At 36.9% G+C, this 23,582-nt stretch overlaps 1 protein-coding gene across 1 annotated transcript in view; it reads left to right on the top strand.

Annotated features, from left to right (window-relative positions):
• The window catches only part of UBN2 (ubinuclein 2), a 55,576-nt gene that overhangs the window by 22,291 nt on the left and 9,703 nt on the right, over positions 1-23,582 (top strand). Inside the window, exons 4-16 of the mRNA XM_035335377.1 lie at positions 1,595-1,732; positions 2,786-2,898; positions 3,950-4,448; positions 7,810-7,880; positions 8,610-8,739; positions 10,056-10,174; positions 10,774-10,887; positions 11,872-12,015; positions 14,621-14,671; positions 16,055-16,097; positions 16,777-18,315; positions 21,683-21,929; positions 22,702-22,791. Of these exons, the coding sequence (XP_035191268.1) occupies positions 1,595-1,732; positions 2,786-2,898; positions 3,950-4,448; positions 7,810-7,880; positions 8,610-8,739; positions 10,056-10,174; positions 10,774-10,887; positions 11,872-12,015; positions 14,621-14,671; positions 16,055-16,097; positions 16,777-18,315; positions 21,683-21,929; positions 22,702-22,791 (3,298 nt within the window). The remainder of the gene's footprint in view (positions 1-1,594; positions 1,733-2,785; positions 2,899-3,949; positions 4,449-7,809; positions 7,881-8,609; positions 8,740-10,055; positions 10,175-10,773; positions 10,888-11,871; positions 12,016-14,620; positions 14,672-16,054; positions 16,098-16,776; positions 18,316-21,682; positions 21,930-22,701; positions 22,792-23,582) is intronic.

The raw sequence follows: 23,582 nt of genomic DNA, 5'->3' as shown, positions 1-23,582 counted from the left end.
ATGACATTGTCAAGGCAACCTTCCTATAGTTTGCTTGCAAACACCATTGTGGCTTGCTTTTTTGATACTTATGCATGCTTTTTTGATACTTATGCATAAAACTAGAATGGATCTATTCATTTTTTTCAGGTTTTTCAAAGCTTTGCTGTTAACAATATATTTCATAGAGAATGACAGATTTTTTGTATAACACCTGGGGGAAAACGTCATAATCTGAAGATGCTGCCAGTTGAGAAATAGAATTAATCCTGTCTTGCACTTTACTTATTATTAACTACTTTTCCTATGTCTTTGACTTCAATACTTTTGATACAGCTTTGTAATCATAACTTGGAAATTCCTTCATATAAGTTAAGTACTATACAAAGTAGTGCTTAGAAGAGGTTGAAACCTCTTGTGGCTTTAACTGTCTAAACAGAATGAAAATGCATTTGACTTTCAACAAAGCAAGTCCTGACATTGTAGTATTTATAGAAGAGGGGATGTCACATTCAACATACAAAATTGGAAAGAAACTGGCAGATACTGTGGCTATGCTTGTCATGTTAAAAGTGCTATCCCTGACAAAATAAAAGTACACAACTTTGTACGAGAAACAGGTTTTCGAGCAGGCACTGTGGTTAGAGTTGGTAAGAAATGTTAAGTGTGTTGGAACAGTCTGTGTGTCAAGTGCACTGCAGAGTTTTCATATTAATAAAAATCAGGAAAAGGATGAGCTTTACTGTGGCTCTCAAATGAAAAAAAAAACAACAAAGCACATCATCTGAGAACTTTTTAATGCTTGTTTTAAGCATCTCTACTGTGTCAGTCTTATTTCCTGGATATAACATTAAATTTCATAAAATTTTGATATAGGTTAGGCTTCTTCCACTGCAAAATGGTGATTGTTCAGATTGACATTTTTTGAAAATGTGAGAAATAAGCTCTGGAAATAAATTCAAAACTATCATTTGCAGATAATGTAAAGGGCTGTGAGATAAGTGTATGAGTAACAGAAGGTATTATTAGTTTGAACTATACATTCTCTGATAAAATTGAAGGACATTCAATACAAGTTATGAAACTACCATTTAAAATCAATAGAGGCAGTATTTTTACAGAATTTGTATTAGACCAATGATGTCACTGGTATGCCTGTAAGGCTGTAGTAGTCAAAACTAATTAGCAATGTACCTGCCTAGCGTCAGGACAAAAACAACTCCTAAACAGTGAAATTGCTTGTAGGCAGGTGGTATATCATTGTTCATATAGCTGAGGTATCATGCGGTTTAACTTCCACTACAATGTAACGTGCTGTCAGAAAGAATTTTGGAAAAAAATGTTGAAAGACGTTTTCCTTGGAATAAGAAGCCTCTGTGCCCATCCTCACTTCGTTCAGAAAGCAGTTTTTCTTAATGCTGAAACCTTTACTTCCAAGAAAAGGACATTATTTTGGAAGTACAAAAGTGATTCTATGATATTAGTTTTATGCCCTAGCCAATAAGTTTTTCAATACACTTCTGTATAATTTTTCATGTATAGGAACTGGTGAGTGAACTGCATGTTCATTTTATTAAGAGGTGATGATAAACTCATTTTCTTTTTTCCTGTCTAGTATGATGAATTGGTTCCTGCATCCCTGACAACCAAATACGGAGGGTTTTATATCAACACTGGTACACTGCAGTTCCGCCAGGCATCTGACTCAGAGGATGAAGACTTTGCAGAAGATAAGAAACACAGGCCACCTAAAGTGAGTGATTTTAATTATGCTTTTTATACAACACTTAAAACTTAGTGGATGCTCAGGAAGATTTGATATGCTTAGGATGCCTCAAATGAAGAGACTGAAAGCAGAATGATATTGTTTTATGACAATCTCTGTTTTGTGGCTGTTGTATAAACACTTGAGAAATAATTCCTGACATCCACAGGTTGTTTAGTCGTTGAAGACTAAAGACTAATTACTCATTGAGGCAGGCATGCAAGTTGTGTCTATCCATCTTAAATAAGTGACAGATGATTCCTGAATTTTATAAGAATTTCATTACATATGGTGAAAACAAATTCTCTAACTGCTTTTGTAATTCTGCAGAAAAAAAGGATTTGAAATAATTCCTAATATTCAGCATAACACTTAAAGCAAAATACCTGTTAAAATAAATTCAGAACATAAGAGTAGATGTGTTAAAAGTGTGTGTACTGTCTTTCACAAACAGCTTACTATTCTGTGCACCTAACTTTTTTCATAGGAGCCCATATGGTGTTGTGATTTGGATTTGTAACTAACACAGTGTTGATAACACAGCAATGTTTTGACTGTTGCTGCATAATGCTAGCACTACATGAAGGTTCTTCCCTACTCGGCCTTCCCACCCAGCTTCAGCAAGTGAGCTAGGGATGGGCAAGAAGCTTGGAGGGGAGACTGCTAATGTAAATTAGCGAAAAATATATTCCATACAATACTATGTTGTACTTTTCAATGAAACTGGTAGCAAAAGAAGGTAGGGCAAGTTTGGTTTTCCCAGGTGGCTGCTGCTCATGCTGGCTGGGTATCAGTCTGCCTATGCCTAAGTATTTTTCTTACTGAGAATGCTGAACTAAGTAACTTTTTTTAAAATTAATGACGGAGAATTGTCAGTAAATGCAATTGCTGCTGTAAATGCAGTTGTACTGTTTCCTTTACACACATCGAGATATTTTTCCTGATTCCAAATTGGAAAGTGTAAGGAAAATGAAAGATTTCTTGCTGTAGATGTGCTTTAGGATGGAAGAATCATTGTCTTCTATTTAATCTGTTTTGTAGATAGCAAAGTTAAAAGAAAGCGAAGATCGTGGAATGAAGAAGCGCAAGCGGAAAGATGAAGGGACGGAAAAGGAGAAGAAGCCTCGGAAAATGAAAGTTCCTAAGCAGCTGGGGTAGGTTCCTTTCTTCAGATAAACTCTAGAATTGTGTACGAAGTTTGGTTTTGAGATTGCATGCGGTAGCAAGATTATCATAGCTGTTCAGGATACTGTAATGTTAAGCTATATTTAGTAGCTAACAGATCTTGATTTTGATATTTTTTTCCTTAAGTAAATCCTATGAACTAACATTCTTCTCCACTAAAATTCTGAATGAGTAGTTAAACAGGGAAAGATGAATTATGGAAAACGTGGAAATGTTGAGTCTATGAATAACATTATCTATCATTGTCCTACCCAGAGTTTTCTGACAGTAAGAATTGCATCTTTATTCTTTCCCTTCTAACGACAATTAATTTCCTATCCCTAGGTTTTTATTCTGGAAAACTGTAAATATACCTTGATTATCCTATGTGTTTCTTAACACAGGAAAGCACACAAAGGTATTCTGAGGTTAGCATGGAAGGATTAAGATGATGAGTTTTTAACTGGCTTCTGTAAAATTGTCCTTGAATGAAAGTTGTCTTATTACAAATATTTAAGTTGGTATCGAAAATCTGTTGATAGTATTTTTTATTAAGGTGATGAACTGGAGGGAGAGATGCTCAATTTGAGTAGCATATAGATGTTGACCCTGCACGTCAAAATTCTTAGCAGAGAAGAGAATTATTTTAACATATGCAGTGTGTCTAAACTTAAAGCAACCTGCCAGTTGTTCATCAGTCAGAGAGGCAAGTTTTAAGTGTTTTAGTAGCATCAGTCTACCTGTAAGTTTAACAACTGTGACAACTTCTCCACAATTAAATAGAAGTCCAGAGGAAATGAGATTTCCCTTAATGTAGGCAAAACTTAGCATGCACACACACACAAAAAAAAGTTGAATGTGACATCACATGACAAGCAAGGGGTTTGAGATGATTGGTAGAAGAGTCTGAAGATGGAAACACAAAGTACTTGTTTTCTGTTGCTAACCTCTTAATTGCACTAAACCCCCAAATTTTTCAAGGCCTTTGTCACCTTTAACAAAGTCACATGCGTTCTAATGAAAGATTTCTTTCCTCTACAGAGTAATGGCCTTAAATTCACACAAGTCTGAAAAGAAGAAAAAGAAATTTTATAAAGACTCACTCTCTCTGGCTGCCATGATCCGTAAATTTCAAAAGGAGAAGGAAGCCATGAGGAAGAAGGAATCTAGTCCAAAACCTCCAGTGACTATTGCAACCTCTACCCCTAGTAAAATTCCTTCTTCCTCTCTCAGTGCAGGAAATGATATCTCTGACTTGAATCTTAGGATCAATGATCCTGTCCTCTCCATTTTTGGTAGTACAAATGAACGTGAGCTCCTGCAAGAAGCTGAAAGTGCCCTGGAGATGTTGGGAGACATTGACTTTGACAAGTTGCTTGATGGCACTTCTGATGGCAGCCCAGTATCTGAGCTGTCAGGAGAAAATGGAAATGTCACTCAGGCAACCTACACCTCTCAGGTCATGACACCCAAGCAGGTGCCTGCCCTCCCAGAAGGTCTGCCTATGCTACTTGAAAAGCGCATTGGAGACCTTCGAACAGTAAGTATGAACTCAGTGATGAGGGAATGCATTCAAGGATCTGAGATAATGAGGAAGAATAATTAGAGTCTGAGTTATCACCCTTGAATTGCTGGTTGAAATGCTTAAAAAAAAAATGTAGAATTGATCTTATGTCCATCTTAATGGTTGTATTTATACTCCTGAAAATGGGCACAGATGATGCAGGTCAATTGTTGAAGCAGTGTTTATTTCAGAGGAGACAAGGTTTTCTACTAATTCTTGCATGTACAAGAACTTGTGATGTTTTTTCCAGAACAGGAATATCAGTGTTATTTTAACTTGAATTATTAGTTGGTAAAATGAATCTGTGCTCCCTCACGTAGTTTTGAGGAAGAAACCCAAAATACTATTGCAGCTTGTGATCTAATGTCAGTCTGGAAATCTGCCTTTGTAACACAAAATGATGTTAACTTGACAGTTTAAAAGGAGAAAAATAGTATTTTCTTTTGGAAGGTTGGAATGGAGCCCAAACTTCTCAAATATTAATAAAAAGTATTAAATTCCCAGCTTATAAACATTCCTACAGTTTATTGAAAGGGGTCAGAGCTGTTAAGGTATTACATGCTCCTTGTTTCAGTTGTGGATGTTATCTTAAGTTGAGAATGAATTTGTTGTTCAATTGTTCAGATTCTATCTATTAAGCTTTTCCTTACTCAGAATAAAGTGCAGCTTTTCCTTACTCAGAATAAGTTTTGAAGTAGTCGTTGAACTTTTTTCCATTAAAATAGTTAAACAGTAGCAGAGCTTGCTTTGCTACCACTTAATGATAACCATAATGCTTATCTTAGCTGTATGTGAACGTTTTATGATGTTCTTAGATGTTTTAAAATGTACTTGTCTAAATACAGACAAGGATTAGTATTCTCTGAAATAAGATGATTTTGTCTACCTTTGAATTTTCAGATTCTTTGCTGTGAATGAGCAATAAGTTTCTAGCAAAACAGCAGTAGAACTGGATTAGACCAAGAATAAGGAAGTGTTTGTGGCCTTCCCAAAATTCATGCTGCTTCACTGCTTTTAAAATAAATTTAAAAATCCACGTTGTTGGAAAAAAAAAAAAGAAAAAAAAAAAGCTTTAATTCAGTGGCTCTTGGAAAACCTAACTCTACAGTTGTCTATTTTTGAGCATGTTTTCTGAAAGTTTGGCCCTTGGTGAGCAGAGCAAGTCTACACGTAGACTTGGGGAAGAACTAGACTGTAATGACTTAAGGGTTGCAACTTCCTTACCTTCTACAAATTGCCATCAACAGACATTATCAGTGAGGGAGAAAATCTTTTTAGAAAGGAGAGAAAAGAAAAATGGTTCTTGTACAGTTTTTTCCAGACACTTACCAGGCTCATACCTTTAGTGCTCTTTAATGCGAAGAAAGTTAAGAATCTGTAGCCAAAAGCCTATGTTCCATGAATGAAGTTGTTAGATATCTAGATAAGATTTTAAAAAAAAAAAAAATAGCCACTGGCTGTATATAATGAACACTTCCTGACCTCCTCTTGTAGATTAATGTCTTCTGGTTCCCTCAGTGTGCAATTCTGAATTACAGACAACATTGCACACAAGACAACATTGCACACAAGCAGAGAAGTAATGGATTGGCTACTTTCTATTGTCATGGTAGCTGTCAAGATAATTTGTCTGTGGAACAAAAAAACAACACTGATAGCAATGTGTTTCTTGAGTCTGCTGGTGTTGTTTCTCTTCAAAGACCAGCAACACCATTAAGTATAATAGAATAATGATGAAATTAGCTTTAAGATCTCCCTGGGACTGAAATGTCAAAGCATCTTTCTTTCCACTTTATATAAACCATAAGGTAATAATCCTTGTTTTAAGTATCCTTAAAGATACTGCATTTAATACTTGTCTTTTTGGTATCTTTATCACTTGTAAACATCTGTAACCTTTCTTATTCTTTTTAGCAGAGCAAATGCTTCAGTAATCTTAAAACAGATAGTACCATCCCCTCAGCAACTGACTGTACAGTAGAAAGTAGTGAGTGGAGTGCAGTCCTTACAGGAACTAAAATAACTCTGGTATATGTTCATGACTGAAATGGTAAAGCATTCAAGATGATGGGTTACCTTACAGTTTCTGATGGAGTAACAGACCCCTGTTTCCCTATGCAGTATAGAGTTTACATTCCTAGAAAATACCTTAATTTCAAACATACATGGGTCATTTACAGAGAGTAAGAACAGTAAGTATTTAATAGTAATAAAGGAATGTGGTCAAGTTAATGCTTGAGTTTGTAGTGTTTAGCTATGTTGTCACAAGTTGATAACTAAAAATTTTTAAAGACCAGATTAAAGAGCCTTTTTAATTTGAATATTCAGCCACAGAGCATGTTACTGCCTCTAATGTGTATTAGTCAGTATGTGATGATACCACACTTGCATACATTTTTTGCATGCATATCCTTTTCCAGCCCTTCAAATACTCATGCTCTCATCCCAGTGCCAGAATATCTTAAGACAACAAGCTTCTCAGTGTTCTTTTATAATTTTGCAGAGTGAAGTGACACTGGAGAGGAGACTTTACTGATTTTTGTTGAATTGTTGAACAGTACAGGGAATTGATTTGGCTTTTTCACATGAGCTGTCAAGGTTTGTGGAAAATCTAAGTGATAGGTGCAAAGATAGTGATTCTGCATGGGCATTCCTGAGAGACCAGGAAAAACCTCGAATAGAGGAAGTATGTGTAGGAGTAATCTTGCCTTTTTTTTCTATCTTATGAATCAGGAGAAGACCAGAGAGGAATACAAAAGAGTTAGTGGGATAGAGATTTACCAGTTTTCATTCCTAGTCTAAAGATAGAGAGTATGCTGGACAGCACCAGAATAGAGGGATGATGCAAGGGAGTTGTGTAGAAATTGCAGGGTTGAGATGGATCTAAGAAGGCTGGAAAGCTCTAACTGGGCAAGGCACGTAACAGACAAACAAAGGAAGAGAGTAGGAAAGTGTCTGAGTCATACAGGCAAGAGCATCAAGCAATGCTCCTCCTTTTAAAGTCATCAGTGATAACAATGTTGCTGGCTCTAAGCTAATAGAATAGGTCTTCTGTTTTTTTTCCCCTTCATGGTTATTGAAAATATTAGTATGTTAACATCAGTGATCCAGGCAGATTCTAAAGAGAATGATTGCTTGCACTAGAGCAAGGAGTTTTTATTTGAATATAATAGTAATTCTCATCTCTTTTCTAAATAGCTGAGTGTAGTAAGGATTTTTCCAAATTTAAGAAGAAAAAATAAGAAAATTATATAGCTGTAAAAGAAAAGATACAAATGTTTTGGGGATAAAATGAGCTCTATGAACTTTTGAATGTTCTTTATTGCTGTATTTTCAGGCTGCCAAGATGTTTGATGAAGAAGGCAGGAAGAAGTTTTTCACGCAAGACATGAATAATATTCTGCTGGAGTAAGTGCTTATCTGTACAACCTTCCCTTTTTGGAAATGGGGTGAAAGGAAAAGTACAGAAGAGGAAGTATTAATGAGGTTGTTCCAACAAAGCCATTAAAAGTCAATGAAGGTAGATCAGTCTAAGCTAGTTACTAGCTAAAGAGATTTATATATGAATATAACTCCTGTCATGACTATCTGTCTGTCTTTATCCACTGTAAAGTGTTTTGTAGTGCCCTATGTCCTTGACTTCATGTGTAAAATTCAACAAAATTGCCATTTTTTTTCCTGTCCCACATCTTCATAAATCAAAACATCTTCAGCTTTCATGAAGAAAAACGGTGACTATTCTTACTCTGTAATCCTTCAACTAAACGTTTAATATAGAAGGTTCTATGCTCTTAATAATATTAAAGAACAAAAAAGTAACCTATAGAAGACAAGCAGCCAAAATTTTATCAAAATTGATGTGTGATGGTGGGAGTAAATACAATTAGTAAATAACAGTATTCAACATTGCAAGGGAAGTATGTATCTGAAAGTCTTTTTGAGTGGTTTCTTGCCATTAAGCCTTCCTCCTTTGCTCAAAATTTAGTTTAACATATCTAAAGATGTGTCCCAAGCTGCTATTTCTAGTATGCATAGCTAAAATCTGTTATGCATACAAAGCTTCCTTAGGTTTTTGTTCAGTTGTCATCTTCATCTTGGAGTACCTCACTGGTTGGCTGTCTCTTGTTTGTTTGTCAGTATTGAGCTACAGTTACAGGAGATAAATCCTGCCATCCGCAATGGAGTGTACTCTCACCTTGAGGCTTTTGTGCCATGCAATAAGGACACACTGATAAAGCGTCTGAAGAAGTTACATCTCAATGTCCAGGTAATGGGGGGGAGAGTAGCTCCAGTGTGAGTCAGTTATGTACCAGTAAGGAAAGAATGCAGAGAGCAACAGCCCCCGCTGTCTCCAATAAAGCAAAAGATTTTGGAACAATTTATAGATCAGCATAAACACTTTTTTCCTGTGTGAGTGCTCTTGTCACTACTTAAAGGACAAATATCTTAAGTATTTCAGACCTTTCTATTTGAGAATGAAATGGTTTCATCTTGAAAGCTGGATACAGGGTAGATATCAAAGTAACAGAAATAGAAAGCCATAATAATCATGGTTATAACAAGCTAAAATTGCTATTGCATTCATTTTTGTGCCAAGAAAAGAAAGAAAAAAGGGTGGATTGATAATAGATGACCAGCCTATATCATTTGTGTAAACATACTGCTTTTGTGGCCAAGTCTTACAAGTGTTTTATCTCATTTGCAGTTGCTTTTTCTTTAAAGAATGTGTGTTCCTCTCGAATAAAAAAAGGTATCCGTGATTTGAAGTATCCTGACCTGGTTCTTTAGATGAGAATCAGGACTAAATCTTGCAGAGGATCTGATGATCTTGTGTGTAAAGAACTCAACTGGCTTAGAGGAATACGGTTTCATATGCTACTTCTAAATTAAGCATTAAGATATAATAGCATATAGCATTTTAGTTCTTCTCAGGAAACAGTTATGACTAAGAATGCAAAATTAGAAGATGTGGGGAGATAATTTCAAACATGTAGGGAAGTATTTAGTACAATATCACTTTGTTTGGAGTTCTTGGTATTTGGAGATGATTCTATAAATAGTCCTTACTTTTGAGGTATGTAAATTACATTTAATAATAATAATCTATACACAGACAATAATAATACATAGATATTTGTCATTACTGAGATGTTTTTATACCACAGAGGTTTTGGGAGATTTGATTCATCAGATACTTATTTGCAAGTGTTGAAATGCTCATCAGTCAAGTCATCTTGCTTTTTACCTCAAGTTTTCTTCCCTATTTTGATTAGAAAGGATTATCTAATGAGATTGTGTCATAGCGTTTTGGGATATTTGTGACTCTTTTCCTTGTGCTTATCTTTCATCATTTCTGGTCTCAAGTTTTCATTAGTTGTATGAGAAATTTCAAGTATATGCATTTCTATAACGCTGTTGCACCTCACAGGATTCAAGTGTCATGTGGGCAAGTACTGCTGCAGTCAATAGCTAGTACTGGAAGTATTACCTGTTGGGAGTGAGGGGGAAATTTCTGTGAAACTCTGTGAAAAGACCTTTACATTATATCTAATAGGGCTACTTCAGTGTTTCTTTTTTTCACAGGATGACCGCTTGAGAGAACCACTGCAAAAGTTGAAACTGGCTGTCAGTAATGTCATGCCTGAACAGTTATGCAAATATCAAGAGGATTGTCAGGCCCGCAATCAAGCTAAGAATGCGAAGTAGGTATTTCTGGAGTCCGTACATTTCCATTGTAGAGCTTACCTGGAAGTTTGTCTCTGTGCTGTTCATTCTGAGTTCTGCCAAGTACTCAGCTCCCGTTTACAGGTGCCTGTAAGTTGAGTTGTGCAAAGAAGTTGGTATTATCTAGGTGATGTTATCACTGGACTTCAGAAATAAATCCCATTAACTGAATGAAATAGGTCTTGAGGGAAAGAAATTGTAAACGGTAAGAAGGATACCAGAGATACCCAACGTGATGGATTAGTGGAGGGAAAGTAGGAGGTTGGTGTGTTCAGGTTCATGATTATCTTTTGTTCCTTTATATTGCAGTTGTTTCCGTAAGGGTTAGCTGACTTTAGACTTGGAGAAGCATTAGTAGATTGATCAGCATCCTTGGCAACATCCATGCAGTGTGTCCTTTTCACTTGTACTTGTCTTTGAGGACCATGAAGCAGTGAGGAGGGGAAGATGAGCTGTTTACCGTTTCAGGAAGGGTATAATGAGAATCTGAAGACAGGTCTTTTTTTTACTAACACTCCTCTAATTAAATGTTTTGTCTGTCGTACAACTATAAAGCAAACAATTGTTCTAAATATAGGTTGCAAGCAGAAGATGAGCGAGAAAAAAATGGATCAGAGGAAGATGATGATGAGAAACCTGGAAAGAGGGTTGTGGGGCCCAGAAAGAAGTTTCATTGGGATGACACAGTGAGGTGAGACAAAACTACCTTTGCCATCAAAGTTTTTCGCTGACTTCATACAGGTGTGTTTGTGTGTGTTTCATAACACGGTGGTATTTAATAAATAATCGTTCTCAGAAGTGCATTCTGAAGTTCTCAGAAGAGCACGACAGATTCTTATCTGAAATGCTGAATTTTGTTTCCTGAGAGTAGATTTTACTGAAAATTAAGATTATCCAGATTTCAACAATTTTAAGAAGGCTTTCAAGCAGGCAGAGCCCTCTAACTTAGAAGTTGCTTGGAAATCACTAATTTAATTTTAGAACATGTATAAATATTGAAAGGGACTATTGGGCTTCTCACACTGATTTTTTTTCATCCATAGTATGCTAAGACAATAGGGAAGCAATCTTAATGGAATATATGTATATATTATGGAATAAATATTATATTTGTATGTATAAAATAATATAACTTGGGCTGACCTGAAGGGAGCCATACTTAAAGATGAGATATGTAAATTCGCTTTCTCATTCACAAGGTTTAGAAGGGTCAATGTTACTTAATTGTGTGCACTTTTATATCTTTAAGGACAGTAAAAGACAGCATCCTTGTCAGAAAGAATATTGTGTTGAAATAATTCAGTGTAGTGTGGGTTTCACTTGCTTTCGTATCACAGACATTTTCCATCTTAAACGAGCTCAAGGTAATTGTGAGCAAAGTGAGAGATGTTTCAGTTATGAGGCAATGACAAAGATGTAAAACTAATTAAAAAAATGATGGTGAGGATGAAAAGAGATGAGCCATGTGGTCTGTTGGAAACAGCAGCAGATCGTACCAGTTATAGTAGCAACTTATACAGTGGTAAAGTTTTTTTTGGAAAAAAAGATGGAACTCTTTATATGACTGCCAGTGGACAGCAGCTATACAGCATCAGTGCTTCCATTTCTCAGTCTTTTTGCTGAGCTTTTGAAAAGATTGTTTCTTTCAATATATCTATTGTGTTTCTTTCTGCAGGTCTCTGTTGTGTAATCTTGTTAAGATCAAGCTGGGATGCTATGAGCTAGAGCCAAATAGAAGTCAGTCTGCTGAAGATTACCTCAAAACCTTTATGGAAACAGAAGTGAAACCACTTTGGCCTAAAGGCTGGATGCAGGCAAGGTAAGATACCTGTTTTTATATTTATTCCTTTTGGTGTTAAACTGCTTCTTGAGCCTTATTTATTGAGATAGGTTTGACTCAACAGTATACTGTTGTTTAAAACTTTAAAATATGTCAGTGGAAATAGAATATTTTTAAAAAAAAAGAATGAAAGTTTAAAAAAAAAAATGAGATTTGTCATCTTTGCAAGCCCAAGAGCTGAAAAAATGCTGTTTTCCTTGAAGAACTATTGCTTTTGTCATCTGTTGGATACTTAACTTGCTAAAGTTCATAACATAGTCCATGATGCTTCCTTGGAGGGAAATACTGAGAGAGAGAAAAGGGTAACTGGAAAGTTTTTCCTGTGATGTAAAACAATAAAGCCATGTTGGCGGTATGCTTTTAGTAGTCTAATAATGCAGTGTGATTTAGACTTCAGAATTATGAGTGGGAACTTCAAGGCTGGATTTTAAAAAACATTTAAGACTTTAAGATTTTATCTTATTTTGTGTATGCATTTAGGATGCTCTGATGCTATGGTTCAAAATAAATCAGCTTCTTGATGAAAACTTATACTTGATTCCTAATGACTTGTTAAGAGAACAACCGTGCAAAGGGGGAAAAATAAAGTAGGAGCAAGAGTAATCAAGTGACAGAACTGTTGGCCTCAAAGCACAAGTGCCAAACATCACCTTATAGTGTGTTAAGCTTGATGATTAGAATTGGAACGTATACCATCGTTCCTTTCAGCAGTTCTGCCAGAAAGGTGGATGTTCTCATTTGTTAGTGAAAGCAAAAGAACTTTTTGTTTCTGTTTTAAGACCTCACAGCATCTGTACTGGACTCGCTTCTGACAGATTCAAAAGACAATGTGATTATATATATATAAGCATAAGCAGAAGTAAAACCTCTCCCACAATATATATATGTATATATTAATATATATCTCACCCATTATGAGAGGGGTTTTACCTTCTGTTTAGATCCAAGCAACTGTAGTGTTGCTTTGTCACGTTACTTTTCTGTGTATAACTTCCACACTCAGCCTCCTAAGATTCTTTTACTGATATTCATGGATTTAAAGAATTTTTTCTTGTCCTTAAGGATGTCAAAGCTTTTTCAGATAACGTAACACACTTTTAAGTGGGTTGTGTATTTATTCCCCATCTGTTTTTAAAAATGCCTGCAATATAAATATGTGTATGTTTAAAAGAAGTCAAACAGGAAGGTCGTTTCCTTTTAATTCCAAGAGTTTCTCTTCTTTTGAGATGGTCTTGCAAGTGGGCTTGCAGCAAATCTATTTCTTACAGGTCAAATAGCACACTTGAAATCATGTCACAGAGGCAATCTCATCCTGACCTTTTTCATCAGCTGTTATAGCTTAAATATATGTATGCAGTGGAGTGATTGTTTTCCAAGTGCGATCTTGCTGCCTTTCTTTGTACTGTATCTTTGACTTCTATTCCTGTTGCAGTTACGCTTTGTCTTAAAGCTTTAAGGATAATGTTACAAATTACTGGTGTCTGGAATGCCCCAAAATGAAAAAGATCAAGGAGTAGACAAATCACTGAGCAGAAGGCATGGAGGAAAATACTTCTGTGAAGCCAGATAGGTCAGAAAGTGGCACATGAAACTTGTCATGAGGAAAGTTCCTTCTGTTTTCTGATGTTCTTCATAGGCATTCAGTAGTCTTTGATGGGGAGCAGTGTAATACAGATACGAGGTTTGTAGATACCTGGATTTTTTTCAGAATTGTTGCTGCTCTACAGGATGTGTTTTCAGTGGTGAAAAGCTCTTGTTTAGACAGCTGTTCATGATGTGATCAACATGATGGCAGTGATGTAGGGGAATCTTGTCTATTTTAGTTTGCCTAGCTGGCAGCAGGGAAGGGGGCGTGAGTTTTCATTAACTGTCCATTTATACCTGCATTTGGATAGCAAGCTGTAATATAGATGCAGGTCAGGAATTGTTCTCACTTCCCAGAGCAGGAGTTGCTAACATTGTTGCGGTAACTCCTGCCATTTGTGGAGCTGTATTGCTGGCTCTGTAGAAAAGTATGTGTGTAAATGTTAAAGTCACAGAAATGGTACTCAATGACCTATACAAAATACTGAAGATGACTAGACCCAAGCTTGTTTCCTGTGTTCTAACTTTACTATAGTAAGCTCTAAACAAAATAATAATAATAAAAAAAAAACAACCAAACAAACAAAAATGCAACATAACCTACACAACTCAAACCTGTGTTCAACATGTAAACATATATGTAGAGGAGTTTAAAATAATCCTTAATTTGAAATTTGAAATATTTTTTAGCCCTTCAGGACAGAGAACTCAAAATGTTACTCTTCTGTCCTGCTGGAGGAGGTGATACTGTATTATGTAAACGTCTTGGCCATTGACGCACGTATTTTGTATGCATACTTAACCATTTTTTTTATTTAGCATTCTTCTGGTTTTGCCTGTAACTGCATCATGGTAGCAATACAAATTACCTGCTGGCTACTTTGGGGACAGATAATCAAAGGATTCTTCTAAAAATTCAAGAGTACTTGTGTATGAGGTGGTCATATATTGATTGTCCCTGTAGAATCACCTTACGTTTCTTTTCTCACCACTCTTCCAGGATGCTTTTTAAAGAAAGTCGGAGTGTTCACAATCACCTCACTTCTGCTCCGTGAGTATAGTATTGACAATTTACTAATATCTTCAGCTCATAGTACCTCTTCCGATCTTCACGTAATCTCCTTTTGGACAGAGGGGAGAGAAGGGAGATACTTTGGTATTTGTTTGGAGACATTTAAAATGTTGATAAATGTGGTTGTTTAATTTAGGCTTATACCTAAAATGTTCTTGTGGTATTGTACTTTAACTTGGTTTTGAAGTGGCTAGATAATTTAGGTGGATGTTTATTTGTGGATTAACACCTCTCTTCAAATTATTCCAAACTGTGCACTGCCTAAATTTTGCTTTGCAGCACCTTACATTGAACCCAGCACTTTCTACTCCTTTATTTTCTTAATAAGTCTGTAGCTACAGTAGGTTGTGTATCTTTGTGGAATTTTACCTTCTTGATTTTCAGACAATGCCATGGCCTTCTCAGGAGCTGCTCTTGCTTAACCAGAATTCCGATAACCAATTATGGCTTTGAGTACCACCCAAATTACAACTCTTGTGACAGATAAAATTAACATATGATATTTTTCTACATAATGGCAAAATTGAGCCACGGTCCATCTACAGAAAAGTCTTTTTAACCAGGCGTGCTCCTAGTTGCTTATAAAAGAGGACTGAAAGAGCTGTAAAGTGTTAATCTGGTGATCCTTTTGAAGAAATAGAAATAGACAAGATGTGAAATGTCTAAATTCTCATCTGAAGCAGACAACTAATAGTCTTCAGTGTACTGTCTTTGCTTGCATAACTGAAGTTGGTGCTATGGTATTCACTTAAACTGGGGGGGGAGGAGGAAACTAAACTGGAAGCTTATTGAATGGCTTGCTACAACAAACAGAAGTTAAATATGACTGTTTCACAGTTGACAAACGACAAAACACTTGGCAGGAAAAAAAAAGGTTTTGTGGTTTGAAATATAAATGAGATCTTAAAGTATATTCCTTCCTCAGTGACAAAAACAGCAATATAAGGTGAAGTAATATGACTATTATAAGTATCGTCAGTTCAGATAAAGCTCTGTTAAAATAAATTCCTAAGATTGTGAGAGGCTGAAATGCCTTGATGCTTTGAAACTTCTCTAAATTGAGAAAGTACAAAACAAGTATCTTAACTTGATATACATCAGGTTATATCAGCAATTCAGTGAATTTTGCATCTAACTTATATGAAGATACATGACAACAATGGATTAACCATGTGCTTGTCCCCCCCTTTATTTTAAGAGATTTGTTTTTTCTATTTCAAGAATGCTTTATAAAAGGTTGACCACAGTAGTTATCCTTCTAGTTTACTAGGATATAATGAGGGTGACAGTTGAAACTAAAATTACTTGCCCTTCTTTTGTCTTCTGACGCACATTTATCTCCTCTGCTTTCTTCTGATTTAGGGCAAAGAAGAAGGTGATTTTGGCACCTAAACCCAAAGCGAAGGTAAATGTCTGACTTCTATATGACCATTTGATACAAACAGTTTCTTGCCTTCGTTCCAGGAAAAAAAATCTATCAGAAAGGTTGCACTAGTAAATGCTAATTTAAGGGAAATGCTGCAAGAGCTTATTGGTTTAAAGCACACATAACCAAGCTAAGTAATACAAGACACTTCTCTGTATAGCTTTGTGGCATTAAGCTCATATAGCTTTTTGAAAATTGACTATGAAGAAGGAAATAGTTCCATCAAAGTTCCCTTTTTTTAATATGTAGTTTGTTTGCTCTTGGCTTGTGTTAAATTCGGCAACACTGGAAAAATGTGTGGTCGGGAGGATAGCAAAAGTTGATAAAGGTTTTCATTAGACATGATTAGATGTTGTCTTAGCCTAGGAGCAATTTTTACTTAGTGATCAGATTCACTATCCTGTTCTTCACAGCACAGCTTATTCATAACTGTCGGGGCCACTTTTGTATGGGGAGCAACAGCACTAAACTTGAAAATACAAATATTGAATTAGCACACAAGTATCTGACATCTAAATATCTATATCTTAATGTAAAAAAAAAAATCAGATCTTGGGTTCCACTGAATGTACAGAATAATAGTATTAAACGAAAGAAGACTTTGGATCTATTCCAGAAAGGCTATTAAACTTGTCTTTTCTTATCTCTTCATTCTCAGGACTCTAGTCCAAAGAAAGAACAGAAAACCTGTACATCTGCAGTCAATTCAACTTGTGCTACTACACTGAGTACCAGCACACCTGTCTGCACCCCTGCCAGCTCTAGCTGTACACCAGCTCCAGAGACTATCTGCTTGGACGACTCACTGGATGAAGACCTCTCTTTCCACCCACCATCACTGGACTCTATTTCTGATGCTCTGGCAGTTATCAATAATGGTGCCAAGGGATCACCTCTTGGATCCACCATAGAGACACCAACATCCAGACCTCGCCCTGGGCTGAGGGAAGAGAAACTGGCAAGCATTATGAGCAAGTTGCCCCTGGCAACTTCAAAGAAAGTAGAGCCCACTCAAACACCCCATTCATCAAGTCTTATTGCTGGTCACACAGGGCCAGTACCAAAGAAACCCCAGGACTTAGTTCACACTGGTATCTCTTCAGGCCTTATTGCTGGATCCTCAATTCAAAATCCTAAGGTTTCCTTAGAGCCTTTGCCAGCCAAGCTACTTCAGCAAGGACTACAGAGGTCAAGTCAAATCCAAGCTGCTGCTTCCTCTTCACAGACGCATGTTTCTTCCTCTAAGACCCAAGCAGCTATTTCCACCTCCTCTCAAAGACCCAAGGATGCTAATATCCTGGTATCATCTTCTGAGATTCAAGGTGGTTCTTCCTCAACATCACAAATGACAAAGGTGCACCAGCATTCAGCTGTACAGCAGAAATATGTATCTCCTTTACAAGCAACTATTAGTAAATCACAGACCAATCCAGTGGTGAAATTGAGCAGTAATCCCAAACTGACCTGCTCATCACCAGTCATCAAGGCTCAAGAGAAGTCTGTAGTATATCGCCTGCCTTTGTCTAACCCCTCATCTGGAAGTGGCTCTCAAGTATCTCACCCACTGGTTTCTCGGACAACATCCAGCACCTCTACCTCTAGTAACTATTTAGCCAAGGCTATGGTGTCACAGGTTTCTTCCCAGGGTTTCAAGCCTCCCTTCTCCATGGCTGCCTCTCCTAAACCTGCTGCCTCTCCCAAGCCCACTGCATCTAAGCCCTCTGTGACACCCAAGCCCAATGCATCGCCTAAATTCTCATCTAAGTCCACCTCATCCCCCAGGCCTGCAACAACACCTAGTTCTTCCAGTTCAAGTGCACTAGTTTCCCAGAGTAGTCACTCCAGCAACAACCCCCTTCATAAACAAACCAGTGGTGTAAATATCAGCAGGCAGTCTCCCACAATAAATTTGCTGCCCTCTAATCGCACCTCAGGCCTTCAGCCTGCAAAGAACCCTCAGGCTTCTTCAAAATTGCCCAACTCTTCTCCTTCTGGAACTGTTGGTAAAAATAATTTGGGTGGAGTTGGAATGAATGTACCTGCCAGCAGAGGCAGTAACCTTAACTCAAGTGGAGCTAGTAGGACTAGTCTGTCTGGGGGAGCAGGAAGTGGAACACAGGGTGCTACTAAACAATTGTCAACTCCACACAGACCATCTTCTGCCTCAGGGTCTCCAGTTGTAGCAGCCAGTGTGCAGGTATGCATCTAACGCGTTTACATTTAAATCAGACATTAATATTTATCACGCTTTGTAAACAGGCTTCCAATATCTTGATTTGAAAATGAGTCATAAGGTTAATGTTTACGCTTTACCTAGTATAAATGCTAATACCGATGAAACTAGTTCACGCTAGTAAACAGGTATTTCCAGCTGATGCGAAATCCAGGGATCAGGGTGGAAGGAATCCTCACTGTAAAAGACTGGTTGGTCTATAGTGTGAAACAGAACTCAGTTTTGTCATTTTTTTCTTCTTAAGAACACTAGAAAAGGTGAGCTTTCTGTGTCTATATTTTCAGGGAATACAGTATTGTCTTGCATTATTAGATTTCTGTATTCTTGTGTATTTATTTATATTGATGGAGTTCATATGTAGAGGTATCTCGGTACGTTTGTTGCCAAGGGTTGTGGTTAGTTTGCAAAACTGGAGTTCAATTGTGGTTAGAGTGTAATGCAAGACGTATTTAACGTTTGCAAGGGCTTTTTTTAGTATTCGTGATTAAGTACGTGCTTTATTTTGTAGGATCTAGTCAAATCGAATTAGAGTCATTGATATATAAACTTCATGGAAATTATTTAAGAGCTTGTGCAGAACTTTCTCATTGTAGATAAAAAGTAATATAAAACAAATATTTGGAAAATATTTTGTTGTTCTGAAACCTATGCAAACCTATTATTTGCCCAGAAGACAGCCTACTTTACCAAGCAGTGCTTTTTTCTTACTGGGAATTATTTAATTATTAAGATTTGAGGTACTCCTCACTTTTTTTTTGCTCTCTCTATTGTGAAGTGTGCATAGCTTGAGTAGAGTTAAGAAAGGCAGTATGACTGCAAATCAAAACCTTGTTCTGCTGCAAACCAGAAAAGCAGTGTATTTTCCTGAATGGTTTCCATAGCTTTTGTTTCATGGTGGTGATGTGTACGCAGCTTTTCATAATGCTTTATAATACTGTTTTAGCCTGCTATCAATTTTTCTTAGTACAGCTGAGTAACAGGAAGAAGATGACTTTCATGAGGCATTTCTGTGGTGTCTCACCCTACAATACCTTAAGTCTGGTACAGTAAAAGATGTCTAACAGGCTCCGATACAGCCTTCTCATTAATTTTGTGTACTTTGAATGGAGAGGAAAACAAACAAAAAACCACACAGTCCATGTGCTGTGTAAGGGTCACAGAGGTATCACAAAGGGTCTACAGAAGAGCCGAGCCAGCTGTGGTGCACTTTTGGTACTCCGGAAATTGCCTGGAGGACACAAATGAGGCTGCAGCAAAAGGACTGGGAACAGAGTTTGGATCTGATGCAATCCTTGATAACCCATGGATATAGTTGTTTTGATGTGGAAGAAAATGTGAAATGGTGGTTGTTGCAGTGCTTAAAGTTGATAGACATGGGAAGTAAGTAGTATTGCGTGGATGATGAGATGAATTCTGGCAAATCATTATTTTACAGACACTGATCACCTGGGGAATGAAATGCATCTTGGCAGACAGTGATGTTGAAAAGAAGGACTGGTGGGCATGTGGTAGATAATCATCACAGGTGTATGCTGTAATACAGTAAAAGTGTTTTGTATAATAGAAAGGGGAAAACAGCTACAGGGACTGAGCAGCATATAATACTACCAAGTTAATTGTGACTTCACATGTGTTTTTTTCCTTGACGCTTCAGAAGGTACTTTGTTAACCTGAAACAGTTTGGGAGAGGTGGTACAAGGATAAAACATTCAATAAGACTTTTGCTACAGTGCAGACTGAGGCTCAGTCAGTGTAGTATATTCAGGAGAAGATGAGAATCAAATTACTTCTCAGTCCAAGTACACGGAATGGGAAGAGATTTGTGATAATGGTACTTTTTTAGACTTCAGGATCTAATGGCTAGCTGGGTACAATGTACTAAGGGGTTTGTTACCCTTCTTAATACATCACGAGGCTAAAAGTGAATTTCCTTTCCATTAAGGGCTTAGGGATTTAATTCCTGATGCTGCTAATCAGAAGACTAGTGGTACATGAGTTGATATTCTAATATCCTGGTCTGTTTATATTGAAGATCAGACTAGCTGATTTCGTGTTGGTAATAAAGATGTGGTTACCATGGAAGAGCTACATAGTGAGTGGTTGTCTTTTTTTTGTACATAGGCTTATTTTGAAATTAGTACTTCCAAAGGCTGAAGAGAATAAGCATATATGTTCTTATGAAGTCTTAGAAGCTGTCACTCCTAAGATGATACACAAATACTTACTATGAACATCAGATCTGTAGTTACTTTAATTTACAGGGATATGGTTTTAAAATGTCATAAGCAGTAACCTTTCTTCAGCAGCTTTCATCTAAACTCATCTAAATATCTGAAGACCAAACCTGGTAGTAGAAATTTTTTCTCACTGGGAGATTTATCACTTTGTTTCTATAAGCTAATACTATAGAATTCAAGGAGATTTCATTTTCACTTTGAGCTCAGGTATTCATTAAAATGAGTTTTGGTTTTGTTTTTAGTTAGGACTTGCATGTCGAAATGCACAGGCCTGAAGTCCTGTTCAGTCTCTGAATCCTGATAGCTCAAATATCTGTGAACTATAATCTTGTCTCTGGTTCAAAATGCTTTCTATACTTGCTGTTTTGTGATAGGTAATTTGAGAATTGAACATTACCATATAAAATTACCTTATTTTAGTGAATGGAAGGGTTAAATAGGAGTGAGCAGGACAGCTGCTAATTACAAAGGAACTGATGTAATTTGGGAGCTGTTGTAGCTAAAATATTCTGGCTTAATATTGCATTTTCTTAAACTACAGTGAATTTTACTTGTGACTTACGTAGGATGGTGAGAATGTTCCTTCCTTGCGTTTTGGTCTAACATATGCACGTGTGTTTGTGTATGAACACCTACCTATGTGTATAAATATATATGTCTGCATCTTGGTAACCTAACTTCTGTCCTTTGAAGTCTGGTGGGTCTTAAGTATGAATTTGATTTTTCAGAAATCTGTACTTCTAAGTAACTTCTTTAAAAATAGTTAGCATTGTGTTAAGACCGTATTTCGAGAGGGGAGAGTAACGTGCTTCTAAAGAACTTGAGATCTGTGTGGGATAACTTAAGGGAATTTACCTGTGAGGCTGACAAGAAAAACGAGAGATGAACCATACCGTCACGTGTGAATGTGCGATATAATTGTGCTTGTTGAGCAGACAAATAGTGGGAACTGATCCTAGGTGGATAAGTGGATATTTATTAATAATGTAATGTCCTTTTTAACAGGACCACACTTAACAGTAAATAGTTGTTTTTCTCCTTAGAAGATGCTACTCAAAGGTTTAAAATCTTGAAGTACTACTTTTTCTATACAGTCAACAGCAGGAGCATCATTACTGGCTAACGCCTCACCTCTGACGCTCATGGCATCACCCCTGTCCGTAACCAGTCAGAATGTGACATCTGCACCATTAACTCCTTTCGGGATGCTGGGTGGCCTTGTTCCTGTGACCGTGCCCTTCCAGTTTCCCTTGGAGCTGCTTGGCTTTGGGACGGACACAACTGGAGTGACAACCACCTCGGGATCTACCTCAGCGGCTTTCCACCACAGCCTAACTCAGAGTGAGTGGAATTCCTTATCACACTATGCTGTAGGGAAAGATGCTTGCTGAATGTGTAAATTAAGAAGGGAAGCCATTCAGTTCTGAGATACTTAGATTTGGTTCATGAAAATCCCTACAGGAGAGTAAATGTGGCTTCTGTTAAAACTTTACGTAGTTTTTCAGATGTTAAGAATCACCTTTGATAGATGATTAGCTTCACTGTTAAAATTGTAATATATAGCTGCTTTTGTACATGCATTTTTGGGTTAACTTGTTCCTGTATCTTCAGTAAGAAATGTACCTTAAGATTCTCTCAATTTCACCATACAGATATGAGACTTAATGCCATGATTCATCAAAATATCCTTAGCTCAGTAATGGCTTATACACTCTGATACCAAACTATTTTCTTACTGGAAGGCATCAGTCTAGGTGGGATTTATTATTTGCAATTGCTTAAAAGAAATACTTTTCTAATCTGTAGCAATTTTGGCCTTTCTGTCAAATGAAATAGTATGAAGAGTTGCATCCCAATAGTGACGCATGATCCTGGTTCTGACTTTTGATTAACCATATCTGAACAGGTCTGTTTTTATTGAATTGTATACCATCCATCAGAATCCTATCAGGTATAATTTTTTGCTGTTGTTGAGATGTCTTCAGAAATCTGTGCAAATTATCATGTTACAATAGCTGTAATTTTAAAAATAAAAGCTTCTTATTTCACTAAGGCTGCCATGGTCCTTAAGATTTATTTTTCATCTTTGTTTTTCTCCTTCTTTTTACCCCAGACTTACTGAAGGGTTTACAGCCAGGTGCTCAGCACGCAGCAACGCTGTCTCACTCACCTCTGCCTGCTCACCTGCAGCAAGCTTACACAGGTAAAGATACATTTCTCTTACTACTTTTTTAACTTAACAGATTTATGCCCTAGACTGAAATAAAACATATGCCAAATTCAAAATTGGTTTAGAGAAGACACAAAACATGAACAAGCTTTGGTAGCAGCAGACGGTGCACATTCTATTATAGCGGCATTTTTGGAACCCAAAAACAATGTTCAATGCCAGAAACAAAAAAGCTCAAAAATTTCAATAATACTTTATTATAGCAGTTTGAGAAACGTAAGCATTCAAATTCAGCCAATGGAAGAAAGGACTACTACATATTAACATGATTATTTGCAGACTGTATAGTCTATACTGAGAGGAAAATGGATTGTGTTTTTTTTTTTTTTTACTACATTTTAATATCTCATCTTCCAGCTAGAAGCCTCTTCATGGTTCTTGCAGTTGGGTATGCATGTGTGAATAAATGTGATAGTTTCCTAGTGGAAGACCAATCTTCCCTGCTTTAAGTTACATATTTTTGATTGAAAGGAGTAACTTGAGGTATAAAATCTTTTTCTGTTGTAAGGCTTAGAGCTGAAAAGCTATCATAAAATTATAGGAGGTGGCGGAGTAGCTCCTTCATTTGCCAGTTGTAAGAATTTTTTAGCCAGTAAAGGGAACACAAAAGGTGGCAGTGGCACAGTGGATTCTTTATACTGATTTTTGCAGTACTTGGCTCCAGAACCAGGGCGGTGTTATAAGAGGCTGTCAAAACAAACCAATCACTTACATGGTATCAACCTTGGGGTTTTCTGTCAGTGAGTGCCATGGGTGGACTTCAA

Source organism: Oxyura jamaicensis, chromosome 1 (genome assembly GCF_011077185.1).
Source record: "Oxyura jamaicensis isolate SHBP4307 breed ruddy duck chromosome 1, BPBGC_Ojam_1.0, whole genome shotgun sequence".
Classification (NCBI taxonomy): domain Eukaryota; kingdom Metazoa; phylum Chordata; class Aves; order Anseriformes; family Anatidae; genus Oxyura; species Oxyura jamaicensis.
Note: the sequence above shows the minus strand (reverse complement) of the source record. Positions and strands in the feature narration are given on the sequence as shown.